Genomic DNA, 16,928 nt, shown 5'->3' on the forward strand with positions numbered 1-16,928 from the left:
TCTCTCCTCCACCCATCATAGGAATTTTCCATAATAAAGCAGAACCCTGGGGCTATGCAAGCAGCAAGAATCCTCTTTAGAATAATAAGAGGAGAGAGGGCCACCACTATTTTATGGGACAGGAAGTCCACTTTTCTATTTACAGTGGAACATAGTGTCCCTTAGAAGCTTGGTTTAAGGATGGGTCACTGCCTTATTGGAGCATTTCTCAAGTAATCTATCTCCAGGAAGTTCACAAGTGTGTGTGTGTGTGTGTGTGTGTGTGTGTGTGTGTGTGTGTGTGTGCTCACCCGTGCGTGCATGTGCTTGACAGAGAGACAAAATGTATGGAGGCAGACTGGCTTGATGTGGGAAAATTTCCATGACTGGTGAGGGCAGTGATTCTCAATTTGATGCTGTGACCCTTTAATTCCTCATGTTGTGGTGACCCCAACCGTCTCTAGTGTTACTTCATAGCTATAATTTTGCTCCTGTTATCAATTACAATGAACTATCTGTGCTTTCTGATGGTCTTAGGTGACCCCTGCCAGAGGGTTGTTCGCCCGCAAAGGAGTTGCACCCTATAGGATGCAGATTAGGAGAACATGGGTTTTCTCTTGTAGAACCAATTGCTGCAGAGATGTGCATTCTCTGGCCTCTTGAAAGACTGTTTGCTGCAGAGACTGTGGGTCATGGTTCTGTTGTGTGAGACCCAACCATTGTCAGTGTAAGTGTACCCATGTGAACAGTGTGTTGGAGAGCTATAGATGCAGGATTGCTCAGAGCTCTCCCCAGTATCATCAGCATCAGTGGTTTGTTCTTCTCCTACTTAGCGGAGTTCTAAAGTGATTTCATATCAACTTCCAGCCCCTAGAAAAGAAACCCCCCTAGACAGATATACGATGTGGTATGAATGAATGAATGAATGAATGAATGAATGAATGCTTTGGCATGAATGAATGCATGAATGTTGCTTGGATGAGAGAGAAGACTGAGGGGTCAAGAACAGCTCCAAGGTCCCAATTTGAGCTACTAAGAAGATCTACTTATAAAGAGCAGCTGAAAGGTCAATTTGGAAAAAGTAACTGTTTTGTGACAGACGTTGAATTCGGTTCCGGTTCCATTAAAGTGGAGGGTAACTGTTGACGAGATTCTTTAGAGTCCTCTGTGTACAGACTGGAACACCGTTTTACATATTTAATTTTTGTGTATGTGTGCATATGTGTGTGTGCCTGTATGGGTTTATGTGTACCATATGTGTGTATCTTTGAGGACCACAAGAGGACGTATGATCCCCTAGAACTGGAGTTACATGTGTTTTTGAGGCACCTGATGCTAGTGAGCCACCCGGTGTGAGTGCTGGGAACAGTACCTGGGTCATTTGCAAGCACAGTAAGTGCTTCTAACAGTGGAGCCACCCCTCATGGACCAGGGAATCCCATTTTAGAGATGCGGAAACTGAGAACAGAAGATTGTCATGACTTCACATGTTAAGGACACCAAGTGAAACAGGAGCATCAAACTTTGGGTGGTCCATCTATAACATATCAAAAGTCAGAGCAATCTAAGGGAAGAGTGGGGGAGAAAGGGAGGGAGAAGGAAGAAGGGAGGGAGGGAGAGGGAGGGAGGGAAGAAGGGGGAGGGAGGAAGGAAGGGAAGGAGGGGGAGGAGGAGGAGGGAGGGAGAGAGAGAGAGAGAGAGAGAACAAGAGGTCCAGACAGTGCCAGTAATCATCAGGATTCTTTCAAAGGCAATTATGACCTACTTGTGCTACCAAGAAAAAATGTGCTATTCCGAAGAAGCCACCCACCAAAGATTTCACAATGGACCCAAAGAAGTGGAGTAAATGATTGAAGAACAGAGTTCTCTCTGTCCTCCAAAGCATAGCACTTTAGCTTCTGTTTACAGAAATGAAAGTACACCCCAAGAGTGGTTTAATATTTAAGCACCTCGTATTTGTGTGCCTCTCTTCAGCAGAAGGACACCGCTTTGGTGGAACTGGTGGGACTCATCCACAATGATTTCTCCGGTGCTCATCCTGGTCTCCGCCTTCCTCTGCCATGTTGCTGTGGCAGGACGGAGTGAGTACTTCTTGCCTTTGAGAAAAAATTGTATTTCTGACCAATGAGCTTGTGTTGGAGGTCAATAATGACAACTTTTAAGTCAGAGTGGATGCTGGAGGGATGGCACGGATACTTACTTTATTCTCCAATATTGCCATTCTTAAAACACTTTGGTAGGCTATTAAGCCAAATTTAACCCCAGCACACTGATCTGTAATATATAGATGACAGTAAGGCTTCCTCAAATGATCATTAAGATCAGATGAGATCTTGCATAGAAAGCATTTGGTATGGAACTAGGTAGACCTACAATTTGTAAACATCTATCCCTTACAGGCTAGGGGTCCTTAAAACTGTGAGCTGAGATTTTCTTCTTAACCATCTGTTTTGCGTTCTGTTGTGTTCAGACTGTCCGATGCCGGAAGAACTGCCGTTTGCTGTGGTTGTTCCCTTAAAATCATCCTATGTCCCAGGGGAACAGATTGTCTACTCCTGCAAGCCGGGCTACGTGCCCAAGGGAGGGATGAGGCGGTTTACCTGTCCTCTCACAGGAATGTGGCCCATCAACACCCTGAGATGTATCCGTAAGTCTGAAACTTCTCTCCGGTTCTCTTCCCTCATTTGGGTTCTGGATATTTGGAGGGGAAATCTACTTCATTCTGCTCAGGGTGCACAGGGCTGGGTGCGAGGTATCACACAAAAAAATCACATTTAGAGAAGCAGACAGCTAAGGAAAGTTTGAGAGAGAGAGAGAGACAGATACAGAGACAGAGATAGACAGAGAACAGAATCGATTGATAGAGAAGGAAGTTAAAAGACAAGGGGAGAAGTGTTGCCAAAGAGACTCATGGGTAAACAGATGGAGAACGATCATATCTTTGGACTTTGCCTCAGAATGAAAGCAGACTTAATATTTACTGAATTGAGTATAAACTTATCTAAATTATGTATATGTTTACAATGAAATACAGACATGTTAAAATTTGATAATATAAATTTTATAGAACATTATTTTATAGTAAGTAGTTGTCTTCATAGTTTATGTTCATGCTAGCCTTTTTTTTTTTTTTTTTTTTTTTGTAAACACGGTATCATGTGTTTTAGTCTCTCCGGAAACTTACTAGGTAGCTGAGGATGGGCCTGAACTTCCTGCCTCTGAGTTCTGGGATCACAGATGTGAAGCACCACACCCAGCTCTCAGCTTCATTTTTAGAGTCAAGTATTAAGCAATCAACCAGATTATTTTGGCAATTATATATAGGAGTAAAAATAGCAAGATGTTGCAATCAGAGCTCTGCTTATTTTGATTATTGAGATATGACTTTTATCAGATTTATATATATTCTTGCAAGTGATTTGAGTTCTTTATTTTTTAAAATCTAAGTGAGATTTTTGGAGGCACTAGCGATTAAATCTAGGGACTTGTGTAGGCTAAACCTGTGTTCCACCACTGAGCTACATACACTCCTACTCCTCAAGCATGATTTGTAATGGAAAAAATCACTTTAAATCAGCAATATCTCTTATCACTAATAATGTCATTTTCAACTTATTTTCCATATCATTCAGAATCATTGTAAAGAGTATATATAATTTTGTGTTTTTCTATTTTATCGACATAAAGATTGAATGTCTCTATAACCTTTATAATCTGTGTCTTATTGGCTACATAATAGTTCAGTTGGTGGTTTAGGTTGCCTAATTAAGATAGTCCCATAACAAAAACCATTTAGACTGTCCAAATCCTGTTATAAAGACTATCTCAATACACGTATCATTTCTCCATTTCTATCACTTTCTTAAAAACAGTTATTAGTCGTTACTGGATCAAGAGATAGAAAGTTTTCAAGTCTATACTTCAATCTAGATTTACCCGCATTTCTTTTCAAATTGCAGCCAGAGTGTGTCCTTTCGCTGGAATCTTAGAAAATGGAGTTGTACGCTACACAACTTTTGAATATCCCAACAGCATCAGTTTCACGTGTAACCCTGGGTAAGGACTGTATGGAGACGAAGCAGCCGGCAGACAGGGCATGTCTGTGTCCTTTAGTTAAACATCACGATTGCTCTGTATTTCCTTTCTAGTCTGTGGGTTGGGTTCGCTAGATACAAAATACATTTAAGTCCTGCTTTTACCAAACACTATGATGACATTGAGGGTGGTATAAGACGTGAAAAATATATCATTACATGCTACAGGAGACCAGCTCTCCAGCTTCTGTGCTCCTGGCTAGTCACATGTAGGAGGAGACACAGCGAAGAGAGTGAACCTGGATCATAATTCTTTCTCATCTCTGGGTCAGCTCTTAGCATACAACTAAACTATAGTAGGAGTGTGGCTTGGGTGTTAGTTATAAGACTGACTGACAAGTGTGCTAGGGCGTCTTTTGAAGGGGATTCTGTGGAGAAGACCGGAATATGGTGATACAGAACCTACTTCTTCTTTAGAGGTTTTTGTCTTTGTTACCATTCCATTGCTGTGAAGAGTCACCACGACCATGGCAACTCTTACCAAAGAAAGTATACAATGGGGCTTGCTTACAGTTTCAGAGGTTTAATATATTATCAGCATGGTGACACATGACAGACATGGTGCTGGAGAGGTAGCTAAGAGTTCTACATCTGGATCTGAAGGCAGCAAGAAGAGAGAACCACTGGGCCTGGCTTGTGTTTTTGAAACCTCAAAGCCCACCCACGATAACATACTTCCTCCAGCAAGGCCACACCTCCCAATCCTTTCAAATAGTGCCACTCTGTGGTGACCAAGCATTCAAATATATGAACCCACTGGGGCCATTCTTATTCAGACCACCACAGATTTATTTGATCAATTTAATTATGGTCTGTGTGGGTGTCTGTGTGTGGTTATGTACACATGAGCATGGGTCCCCACAGAAGTCACTGGCTTTCAGATACCAGTGTTATCTGAAGAGGTCTGGAGTTGCAGGTGAGCTGTCCAATATAGCTGCTAGAATTCAAACTTGGCCTCTGTGAGAGCAGTGTGCTCTTAACCAGGGAGCCATCTCTCCAGCCTGAACCTGGTTCTGTTAGTGCTTATTTAATGCAGTGTCACAGGCTCACGTGTCACTTGTCATGTAATTCATCTGTTTTATAAGAAATGACACCAATGCGATGCCGTGGAGAGCATGCTGCTATACACTGTGACAGTTTCTTTGAAGATCCTTGTTTGGGAGTGGAGACCTGGAAACTTGTTTGTGAAGGAGAAGTATGGGTCTCACCACAGAAATGCCAAGCTGCTGGTGGGGCTGATCCCATAGGCCCCTGGGCAGGGGTAGGGTGGGGTTGGGGCAAGGCTTCAGTGAGAGTGCTGAACCTTCATTGGCAATCATGACATGCTGTTCACACGTACTTGTGCCAGTAGAGCTAGTGAACATTGCAGCTTGCTGCACTCTGACTTCCTGTAAAACAGCTGGTTCTCAGCCTTATCTAGGGAGCTGAGAACTTGGCCAATTGGCTGGAAGTGAGGAATTTAGGAGTATGGGCCGCTACATTCACCAACCACAGAAACCTCCAGTAGTCCCTTCCCTTCCCTTCCCTTTCCTTTCCTTCTATTTGGCTGGAGAATCCCTTGAATTTTCTTATTTGTCAACATAGTGAGTCTCTGATTCAAAACAAATGAAGGGTTAAGGGTAGGGGTCTCCGTGATAGAATTCATGTCTTCTATAAATTCAGTCCCTAGCATATGTATAATGCCAGTGAGGTCACTTTGTTGGTTAATAGATTACATTTTCCTTTTCCAGGTTTTATCTGAATGGGACCAACTCAGCTAAGTGCACAGAGGAAGGAAAATGGAGTCCAGACATTCCTATTTGTGCCCGTGAGTCTATGGGTCCCACCTGAGAGTTAAGGGGCAAGTTGGTCTGTCCAGAAATTTCCTGGTATGCTAACTCCACAGTCCAGAAACTCTTTGTTCCCAAAGACCCCACAGTCCTGATTCAGTGAGATAGATGATTAGTCTCTCACGAGCATGCAGTCCTGATTCAGTGAGACAGATGGTTGGTCTCTCACGAGGATGCTCACCTTGATCACTATATTCTAGACAAGGCAGCAACCCACCCTCGAACGGCAGGGTAGAAGCATTTTACTTATGAACTCATATGTGTCTGTTACCTAGTGGACCAGTACCTACTGGGTTTGTAAACTACAAAGCTCCCTCACTGTTTTGGCAAAGGCAAGGTCTGGCATGGATCCATCAGGGCCTGCCATAGTTTGGTTAGACGAATTTTTCTTTTCTTTTCTTTTCTTTTCTTTTCTTTTCTTTTCTTTTCTTTTCTTTTTGTCATGCCGGGGAGCCAAGCCAGAGTCTTGCGCATGCCAGGCACGTTCTGTCTACCCTCTCATCTACACCACCAGTCCTGCCAAGGAGGACTTCCACCAGCAGGGGTTCAGACATCTCTTCCTGTTAGTGGGTTCTTCTTCATTCATTAATGAGATGACTTGTTCCCACTTTTAACAAATGTGGACTGAGGTTCTGTATGCTGAATTTTGAGCTTACAAGGCAGTGGTTCTCAACCTTCCTAGGGCTGCAACCCTTTAGTGTAGTTCCTCACGTCCTCGTGTCACGTTGTGACACCTGACCATAAACTTTTTTCATTGCTACTTCAGAAGTGTGATTTTGCTGCAGTTAAGACTCTTACTGTAAATAGCTGATATGCAGGATATCTGATATTCGACCCTCAAAGGGTTTACAACCCAGACGTTAAGAAGTGCTGCTGAAAGGCTGAAGGAGAGGATAGCCCTGTCCCAAATGATTGAATCCACCGATAGAGATAAGGACAGTCCTTCATAGTAAGCTACCAAGCACCTTGTATCATAAGTGCAAGGCCTTCATGACTTACTCAAGATATACTCAGTTAAGCAGTCTGTGGAAACCCTGGCCCGTTTCTATAGAGACAATTTTTTTTTTCAGGTTTTCAAGCTTGAGATTTATGTAACTCTAATTTTTGACTAAGAAGCCCAGACCAGTCATGGATGTGGTCCGTGTTAACCTTTCAAGGACACCCATCCTAGCAAAGGAAAGTAGAAAACTAAAGTAATTCTAAATAAATCCTAACCAAATTAAAGTCAAACCACAAAAATATTTAAAGATAAATTGAGTTCTTTGTCCACAGTAAGCCTCACTGTGATTCATGTAGTCTCCCTTTTAAGCATCTTTATACCAATTATGTCAATTAACTTTTTTTTCCAGTTAAGAGCAGAAAACTTAATTTAAATTCAAGCTAACCTGAATGAGCGAGACTCATGCTCGGAAGTGTACAGCAGTCACCAGGGTTGACATCTCGTAGATGTTAACGTGGAGATGCTGACTCGGCACCTGGGTGTGGTCTGAGCTTTTCTCAGGCTTCCAGACTGGTCAATGACCACTCCCTGAGAAACAACCACTGAGGATAGATCATGTTAAATTATGTTTTCATCATCAGTGTCTTTATCAGCAGTGTTAGTGTAACATTCCCCAAATTTGTGGAAAATTCTATTTATTGCCAAGGTGTGCTGATAAGCCATTGCCTCATCTCTGGGTCCCTGCTTGTCTCCATGTTTAAGCCTCCATGTCTTCATTCCCAAAGCAGGGGTGTTTGTAGGAACAAACTGGACTAGGGACAGAATTCAGAGTCACAAACAAGATGGTAGAAGTATTTCAGGGTAGTCTCCCGACAGTGTCTATACATTCTGATTTCTAGAAACATCTTTCAAGGTAGTCTTTACGTCAAAGATGTGTAGAACACAAATAAACTATGACAAGACAAATATATTGCTGCAGTCCCCTCCTTCTCTTTCTCTTCCTCTTCCTCCTTCTCTTCTTCCTCCTCCTCCTTTTTTTCATCTTCCTCCTCTTCTTCCTCTTCCACCTCCTCTTCTTCCTTCTTTCTCCTCTTCTTCCTCCCCCCCTCCTCTTCTCTCCCTCCTTATTCTTCTCGGTTGGCATGGTTTCTGACTGGTTGGCAATTTAATTTGACTTTTTCTTACTTGTCATCAACAATGGCTTGTTTTTTACAAAACTTGGGATCAAAGTTTTCATTTCTTCAAGTTCATTTTCATATTCTCTTTCATTCTGAAATGAGTGTATTTTAATTTTTAAATTATTTACTTAGGGGCTATAGAGATGGCTCAGAGGTTATGAGCACTGACTGTTCTTCCAGAGATCCTGAGTTCAACTCCCAGCAACCACATGGTGGCTCACAACCATCTGTAATGGGATCAGATGCCCTCTTCTGGCATGTCTGAAGACAGATAGAGTGTACTCACATACATAAAATAAAGAAACATTTTTTTTTATTTTTTTATTCGATACTTTATTTATTTACATTTCAGATACCACTCCCCTTCCCCATTCCCCCCACTGATTAATCCCCTATCCCATTCTCCCTCCTCCTTTTTTGCCTTTATACTGTTTAAATTACATGCAGGTATTAAGGTCAGCTCTAGGTTGAGGAACTAGCAATACAATAGATGCAAATAGTCCAGGAACAAGGAAGACAATAAACCCAGATAATCAAAGAACATGCATGACAATAAACAGAATCCTGTGATCACTATTTCTTAGGGCTTATCAGGATGATCAAAGTATCTGAGCCTACTTCCCTGTCCTAGCTCAAAGTCATTTTCATGCCTGAAACCTATTTCTTTGTTCTAGCTTAAGATTTAGATTTCTGCCTATAATTACTTCTTTGTTCTAGCCTAAGATTTAGATTCTTGCCTGAAATTTCTTCTTTGTTCCAGCCCAATGTCAGATTCCTGCCTGCAGTCCATTTCCTTGTCCTTGTCCTGCCAGGCAGCCCCCAAAGCCCTCCACATCTCCTCCTTTTTATTGCATAAACCAGACTGAGTCTGTCTTAGGTCATTCTGACAAGAAAGCCTTCCTTACGTCGTGGAATATGCATTATCATAAGCAATGCACTTCTGTTTTAGGTTAGTAAGGCTCTATGCAGAGTCTTATCTGTCCTTGACTTGCCAGCCTGTTAAATTAATAACTCTGTCTGGGGGTCCATTGTCAGTTTCAAGTCATGTACTTTGGCTACCAGCCTGTTGACATAGTTAGAGACAAGCTTTAACATGATGGGCAGGAATGAAAGTATTCCCAGGACAAGAAGGGCTAGCCTGATCAAGCTATATATGCCATTCCTGAGGTCTGACCAAAATGGAAATACTGACCTCAGGCCATTTCATCAGCATTATCTACAGCATCAAAGCTCAGCAGAGCAGCATACTTTAAATTCATAATCTCACTATGCAAAGTTAAAACACCCAGAGAGATGTTAGGATTATGCCAAATATACTACAGGTGTCTTTAAACTTTTTTCTAATTATAAAGGAAATAATTCTTTTAAAAAAATATTTACTTGGCATATGTGTAGAGGTCCAAAGATCATCTATGAGAGGAGATCCTCTCTCTCTGCTATGTGTGTCCTGTGGATTGAACTCTGGTCATTGAGTGTGACAGCAAATTATTTTTATATACAGAGATATCCTGCCAACCTGCAGAGCCTATCTATCTATCTATCTATCTATCTATCTATCTATCTATCTATCTATCATCTATCTATCATCCATCTATCTATCTATCTATCTATCTATCTATCTATCTATCTATCTATTATTGGAGACAGTGTCAGGCTGGCATTGAACTCACACATATCGGCCTGCCTCCAGAGACTGCATTTCAAAACCCCAGTTATTTTCATAGAGATGACAGTGATGTCTCTTTTCAGGCACCACCTGCCCACCACCACCAGTTCCTAAGTTTGCAGTCCTTAAGGATTATAAGACTTCAGTTGGAAACAACTCTTTTTATCAGGACACAGTGGTCTTTAACTGCTTGCCACACTTTGCCATGTTTGGAAATGACACAGTTATGTGCACAGACCTTGGAAACTGGACTCAATTGCCAGAATGCCGAGGTAAGTGGCTCAGACACACTATAAGACAAAATAACTAGAGTAGCTTAGAAACACATCTCTGAATGTGTTGAAAATGCCAACTGCCAGGAACATTATAAATCCTCAACAAACTAAAAAATTATGTTGATTTTTGCTTTCTTTCTTTTGTGGGGGGTCACGAGGGGCAGGTATTTTGAGAGAGGGTTTCTCTGTGTAGCCTTAGTTGTCCTAGAAGTTTCTCTGTAGATCAGGATGGCCTTGAACTCACAAACATCTGCTTGCCTCTGCTTCCTAAGTGCTAGAATTCAAGGCGTGCCTGACTGCTGCCTGGTTTCTTCTTTGTTTTGTTTTGAGAAAGGGTCTCATGTATCTTATTGGTCGTGTGACTTTTCCTTAGGAGACATGAATAATCAGGCCCTGACGAAAGACCAAAGAAATGATAACACCCGAGTCTAGCCTAGGGAATTAGGGAGTTTATTGGAGATGTCGTAGGCACAGAGGCGAGGGGTTACATGCATACTCTGTGACTGACTCAAAGGCAACTACATCACTGAAAAACCCACTTCAGCATGTATGGGTGATAAAGTAAGAAGGCTGCATCCCTGCTGCTTTCCACCTGATATGCAGGCTCCTCCACCAGCAGGAGAATCTTCTCCAGCAACTGCCACTATTTACACAACTTTGAAAAGGGGCTGTGTACATCTGTCAAGTGTCTACCATGTGCCAAGCAGTGTGCTTTATACCAGGAATATCAGGAGAATGAGTTCAGCTTCTGACCTACAGGGAATTAATTATCTTGCAATTGATAGTTTAGACTGACTGAGTGGTATTTCCAGAGGTCAAGACCCTTGATATGTGGCTTTGGATCCTAAGTGGAAGTTAAAGGAAAGGCATGCTGTGCAGGGACACATCACTTGCAAAGGCAGAGAGGCATGAATGGACTCGTATCTATCTAGTGACAGCTGGGAGGTGTCCCTGGATTAAGGGATGAGGGTTTTAAAAACTGGGTTATAGGCTGATTGATGGCTATGACTTTATAATCTCCCTACATTTAAGAATCATCAAAGCATCTTTTTAATCCGGTTTATTGACTAGAAAAAAAAAGACTTTTCTCCCTCTCCTTTCATATCCACTTTTTAGATTATAAAAGTTTGTGACAAATGACACTTCACGATGAAAACTCAAAACCCAAAGAGCTAGCAGGGTATCGTTATTTATTTTCATCGTCTGTTTGTTTTCTAAATATTCAGAGTTCTATGAGAGTAAGAGAACAGGGGTAGAATCAAGCATTGGGTACCTAGAAACTGCGCTTCACTCACCGGAGTGCTCAGTGGCTCTGTGCAGTCAGGGAAAGACCAATGTAGCCATTTTGTAACTATGAGAAACAAACAAGCTATGAGTTACTAACATTTTTTTAACTGATTACATTTTTCAGAAGTAAAATGTCCCTTCCCTTCGAGGCCAGACAATGGGTTTGTGAATTATCCTGCAAAGCCGATGCTTTTTTATAAGGATAAAGCCACATTTGGTTGCCATGAGACATATACACTGGATGGCCCGGAAGAAGTGGAGTGTACCAAGACCGGAAATTGGTCCTCCCTGCCGAGCTGTAAAGGTATGGAACTGTGGCCGAGGCCCTCACAAAGCACTGAATTCGCCCAGTGGGTGCGTCATGCTTTTTTGCCGTTTTCTTGCTCTATTTAACCTCCACTTATAGAATTGACATGTAAACGTCCTAAGGGCTCAAAGTACGTGGAGAACTGGTGTGCTTAGGAAAGGTTGCCTAGCACTCAGCTATAGGAAGCAGGCAGGTTCTCTGTAAGCCTTAGCAAAAATGGTGGAAGACCATGGTTTTTGCTTGTATTTATTTTGAAGTCGCCCATAGGTACCCTTTTAAAAATGTTTATTTTTACTATTTTTAAATTTGTGTGTGGGCAAGGTATGAGTCCAGGTGCCCACAGGGATCAGAGGTGTTGGCTTCCTTGAACTGGAGTGAGTGGCAGTTGTGAGCCACCGGATGTGGGTGCTGGGAACAGAACTCGGGTCCTCTAGAAGAGTGGCTCATGCTGAACCACTGAGCTATCTCTGCAGGCCAAGTATTCCACTCACTCACCCCACTTTTTGGCTCTTTTTTTGTCAAGGCTCTCTTTGTTGCAAAGATCGATCACACTTCTAAGCTAGTTCAAGGAAATGGGAGCTTGTTATAATTAATGGAAATATGCAAATGAGGGCCTGAGATACAACAGTCAGCGTCTTCTCCCATCTCTGTGTCCCCTTCTTTGTCTGAACTCCTTGATTCTACAGTAGATAAAGCACCAATCACCAGCTGGTTTCCCTTCCTTGGGCTGTCAGGGGTCTTTGTTTTGTTTTGTTTTTTGTTTTGTTTTTGGTTTTGTTTTTGTTTTTTTGAGTTGGGCATCTCTTCTTAATCCAGTCAGTGCCATGATTTGCATAATGCAACGGTTATGTGAAGAGCAACCGTAGAGCACTCTATCTCTGCCCACGCTTTGTTCGGATTGTTTAAAACAGAAAAGGAAAGCAAGCATAAAATCTAAATGATGAATGGCTGGTGTTACAGGCTGGAATATCTTAGAAGCAGAGCCTGGGAGAGGTGTTCAGGTACACTTGATTTATGAAGCCAGTGTCTCAGAAGATAGCAGCTCAGGGAAGGTAGGGTAGGTATTGGCTCTCAGGATTTGCTGTGGGTTAGAGTCCTGGTGTGTGTGCATGTGTGTGTGTGTACATGTGTGAATGAGTATATGCAGGTGTGTGTGTGCATACTGTGTGTATGTCCAAGGTTGGCGTCACGTGCCTTCTTCAAACACTCCTTACCGTCTTTTTTTTTTTTTTTTTTGAGACAGGATTGTTCACTAAACCCAGAGGCTGGCTGGCTGGCCAGAGAGCTCTAGCTGTTTGTCTGTCTGCTTCTCCAAGTCTCCCTTTCCACCCTAGTTCTTACGTAGGTGCTTGTTGGGGTCTGAACTCAGGTTCTTGTGCTATATAGCAGGTATTTTACTCTCTGAGCCATCTGTTCTGCCCTCGAGGTTTTTTATACCTATTTCTGTGTTCCAGCCTCAGTTTCTGATTTAATGGACCTGGAATGGGACCTGGGAACTTTCAATCTGACAAAGTTCCTTGTTAAAAAAATTATATATATAATATATATATGAGACATGGTATCAACAGTTTAAACCAGACCTGAACAAAAGATAACAGCAATAGTCACAAAATTAGGAAAATCCAAGGCCTCAACACTAGACAAAGAACCCTGGGAACTAGGTAGCGTTGAAAGTGGCAGTAAGCCTTCCCCAGGGAAGAGCCTTCTGCCCCTACCAACTGGTCATTCAATATCACGTGATCAGCACTGAAATCATATACATACAAGTAACAATATATGGACTAAATAAGCTGTATTTATATATTGAGGAATACTTACATACACACACAGATATATGTAAAGAAATTAAAAATGTCTTTCATTTTTAGTGTGTGTGTGTGTGTATCTGTGTGCATGCACATGCATCATGATCTACATGTGGAGGTCACACTACAACACTCTAAAGTTGATTCTTTCCTTCTGCCATGTGGGCCTGGGGAAGGATGTTGAACTCAGATCATCAAGGTTGGTGGCAAGTACTTTTATCCACTGAGCCTCTTGCTGCTCCCAAAACAAACTTTTGGTCAGGAGACATTTGTGAGCTGTCAGCAGGTTTCACTCTCAGTGGCTGACTGGTGGGTATATCTGCTCCATCAACGGGGCCTGAGTGCAGATCAGTTCAGGCTTGTATCCAGGTCTCTTTCATAGAACCCAAGCGTCTGCTGCTGCTCTGACCTTACGCCGTCACTGAAGGATAGAAATGTTACAGAGAACATTCACCACCAATCACATTGATATCACATATCACTTGTTTCTTAGAAGCCTCTTGTCTTGGCCTGTTTATCTCAGTTGTGCTCCCCTATTGACCCCAAGGTTTATGTGCTTTGTTAAAAAAAATTATACTATGTACTTATTATTTTGTGTGCGTGCACGTGCGCATACTTATGTGGGCTCACAAGCATCATGGTGGCTTTGTGTGAAAACCAGTGGACAACTTGATAAAGTTTTCTTCATCCACCACATGGGTCCTGTGGATTGATCTCAGGTCACGAGGCTTGGTGGCATTTGCCTCTACCACCGAGCCAGCTCACTGGCCATAAGTAAGCTAGATTCTCTTTAGCAAAGAATCAGCAGATGGTTGTCCTGACTACAGACATTCTCTCTTTCAGCATCTTGCAAACTCTCTGTTAAGAAAGCCACTGTGCTGTACCAAGGGCAGAGGGTGAGGATCCAGGAACAGTTTAAGAATGGGATGGTGCACGGTGACAAGATATACTTCTTCTGCAAGAACAAGGAGAAGAAGTGCAGCTACACGGAGGAGGCTCATTGCAATGACGGCACCATTGAGATCCCCAAATGCTTCAAGGGTAAGGCTGCGATGGGCTGTTCAGTTGGAACTCCTTTTGCCCCTGGCTATCACCAGCATTTTGGTTATGAGTGACTTTGAGAAGCTAAGACTAGCTGGCATCATGTGTGCTGGGGAAAATCAGATAAAGCCGAGAGCTACTTATAGCTTTTTTTGGCTTACATACACATTTTGTTTTCCAGTTCTTTTCTTTAATCCTTGAAGTTGTAGGTTTCTTTGATGACTGTTGAGGTGAATTATACCATCATATGTAATTCTGAGTTTAGTGCGAAAACTAAGAGAGTCAAATATTGAATAATACAATAACCTATCACTTCATTATTCCACACTTTAGAGAAGCAATAATAATGATGGTAATTAGTCTGTAGATCCAGCCTTATTTTCCTTGTCTTTAGAAACTCCACACTTGAAAAGAATTCTTTAGGGCAAAGTTTGTTTAGAGCAAAATATGTTGAGAGAGATGTGTGGGATTCAGAAGTGGACACTGGTTGGCATATAGAACTCCATGCTAACCTAAGGTTTCAGATTTAGGGCTTTTGTAGTTTTTATTGACAGGAATGAAAAGCCAAGAGAGACTGAAGTTACTTTTGGCTCTGGGTTTATAAGTTCTCCAGATCCACTGATGACCAAATACTGATGGTTGGGAAGGCAACAATTGAGAGCAGATATTACTGGGGGACAGAGTCTGAGAACTTATCACCTAGAGAGAGAAGGAAGTATAAATGATTTAATATGCTATGTCTCATAGGGCTGGCTCAATTGATAGAAGTATTTTATTTTGTATGTGTATGTATGAGTGGTGTATGTGTGTTGTGCAGGTACACATACCTGTGCTTACATGCGGAGGTTAGAGAAAGATGCCATGTGTCCTACTCTATCTTTTCTGTATTATTTCTTTTAGACAGGATCTCTCAATCTGGAGCTAGGCTGGTGGTCAGCAAGGCCCAGCGATCCTCTTGTTTCCAGCCCTCTTAAAATTGGTGTTACAGGCATTTGTGTGTGGCCGTGCCTACCCTTTTACATGGGTGCTAGGATCTGAACTCTTATTCAGCAAGTACTCTTACCTACTGAGCCATCTTCCCAACCCTAATTAATAGAAACTTTGTGCATGGCATAGGATATGTGCTCAACCAGTGACATTAGCACAATTATAAATAGTTAGAACCGTACTGGATAAGTTCTCATTGCCCAAAAGATAGAAGAGCTTGGGCTGTGGGGATGGATTAGTCGATAAATTGCCTCATGCACAAGCACAAGGGCCTGAGATTTAGCTCCCAGAACCTGTCAAAAATCTGTCTGGGTACTAAACTTATATCCTCAGGGTTGGGTAGGATTGCTGAGAGGTAGAGAGCAAATTTCTGGAGCTTACTGCCTAGCCAGCCAATCAGTGGGCTCCTGGTTCAGTGAGAAACCCTGTCTCAGAAAATAAAGTGGATAGATAGTGATAGAGGTAGACACCCAACGTTGATGTCTAGTCTACACACACACACACACACACACACACAGACACACACAAAATACAATAAAAGATAGAAGAATGCTAGTGAGATGTTAAATATAAAATTGGCAAAGTTCAATAGGCTTAGTACAAATCAGTAGAGAAACTACTGGAAGGGGTTAATTTAAAAATCAGAATTTCATTGCTGTATTTTCTTCAGGCTGATTTTGCTTGTGGTCTTCAGACAGATGCAGTACTTTTGATTCCATAGGGAGTAAATAAAAGGCGGATATGATTTCTCCCCCTTTTAATCTTGCCTGTCAGAGTTATATAAAACCTTTCATTTTCTCTTCTTGGAAATAAATAGCTTATCCTTGCCCATTTTTTTCCCTCTCCCATCACTGAGACCTCATACTAAATGATTTTATTCCTAGAATTAAATTTACTCAACACATGTGTAAGATGTATTTGATTTGGATGAGCTATTTCGATAGTTTAAGAAATGATTGCCTCTCTTGTTCATCGTTTTCCCTCCTCCCACAGAGCACAGTTCTCTGGCTTTCTGGAAAACGGATGCATCAGACCTGACACCGTGCTGAAGTCATTATCAGAATCAAAATTGAATGTTGTATTTGTATCTCTGCTTGTCTGAGGAATCCAACTGAAATAGCAGAATAAAGTTACTGAGTTGCCTCAGTTATTACAGAGTGACTCCATATGGTATCGTGATTTTTTAGTCATGTCAAGAGATCCATATACCCAAAGCATCCTTGGTGTCTGGCAGTGAAGTAGCCAGGTGCCCATTAGCAGGGTAGCCCTGTTTCACTGTAGTATTTTTTACAGACTGATTCATAGACTTCCAAGCCAGTATTAGCTATCTACTCATTACGACAACAAAAATGGTATGTTCCACAGTTCCTGAGCATGGCCTTGAAATCTATGTCGAAGATGTAGTTCCTAGATAATTCTTGTGCTTCCTTGAGTTTGGAAATCATGGCCACAAAGGAATAGCACACACTTCCAGGTCTATGGAGCTGACCTGGAATACTTGATACTGTTTTTACATGATGCAAAACAAATAAACAAACAA

General features: G+C 41.9%; 1 protein-coding gene across 1 annotated transcript; it reads left to right on the top strand.

Moving 5' to 3' along the window:
• Positions 1-1,925: 1,925 nt before the first annotated feature.
• Apoh (apolipoprotein H) lies at positions 1,926-16,554 on the top strand. Its single transcript, XM_028761295.1, has 8 exons — positions 1,926-2,060; positions 2,450-2,626; positions 3,939-4,035; positions 5,804-5,880; positions 9,770-9,958; positions 11,373-11,552; positions 14,204-14,401; positions 16,382-16,554. Exons 1-8 carry the CDS (start codon positions 1,997-1,999, stop codon positions 16,435-16,437), a joined length of 1,038 nt encoding a protein of 345 aa, XP_028617128.1. The 5' UTR covers positions 1,926-1,996; the 3' UTR covers positions 16,438-16,554.
• The last annotated feature ends 374 nt before the right edge of the window (positions 16,555-16,928 follow it).

Source organism: Grammomys surdaster, unplaced genomic scaffold (genome assembly GCF_004785775.1).
Source record: "Grammomys surdaster isolate TR1022 unplaced genomic scaffold, NIH_TR_1.0 126906, whole genome shotgun sequence".
NCBI lineage: Eukaryota > Metazoa > Chordata > Mammalia > Rodentia > Muridae > Grammomys > Grammomys surdaster.

Coding starts and splice junctions, on each gene's coding strand:
- Apoh (XM_028761295.1), top strand. CDS start 1,997: ATGATTTCTCCGGTGCTCATCCTGGTCTCCGCCTTCCTCTGCCATGTT. Junction 2,061..2,449: donor TGTTGCTGTGGCAGGACGGA/GTGAGTACTTCT, acceptor TGTTGTGTTCAG/ACTGTCCGATGCCGGAAGAA. Junction 9,959..11,372: donor TCAATTGCCAGAATGCCGAG/GTAAGTGGCTCA, acceptor TACATTTTTCAG/AAGTAAAATGTCCCTTCCCT.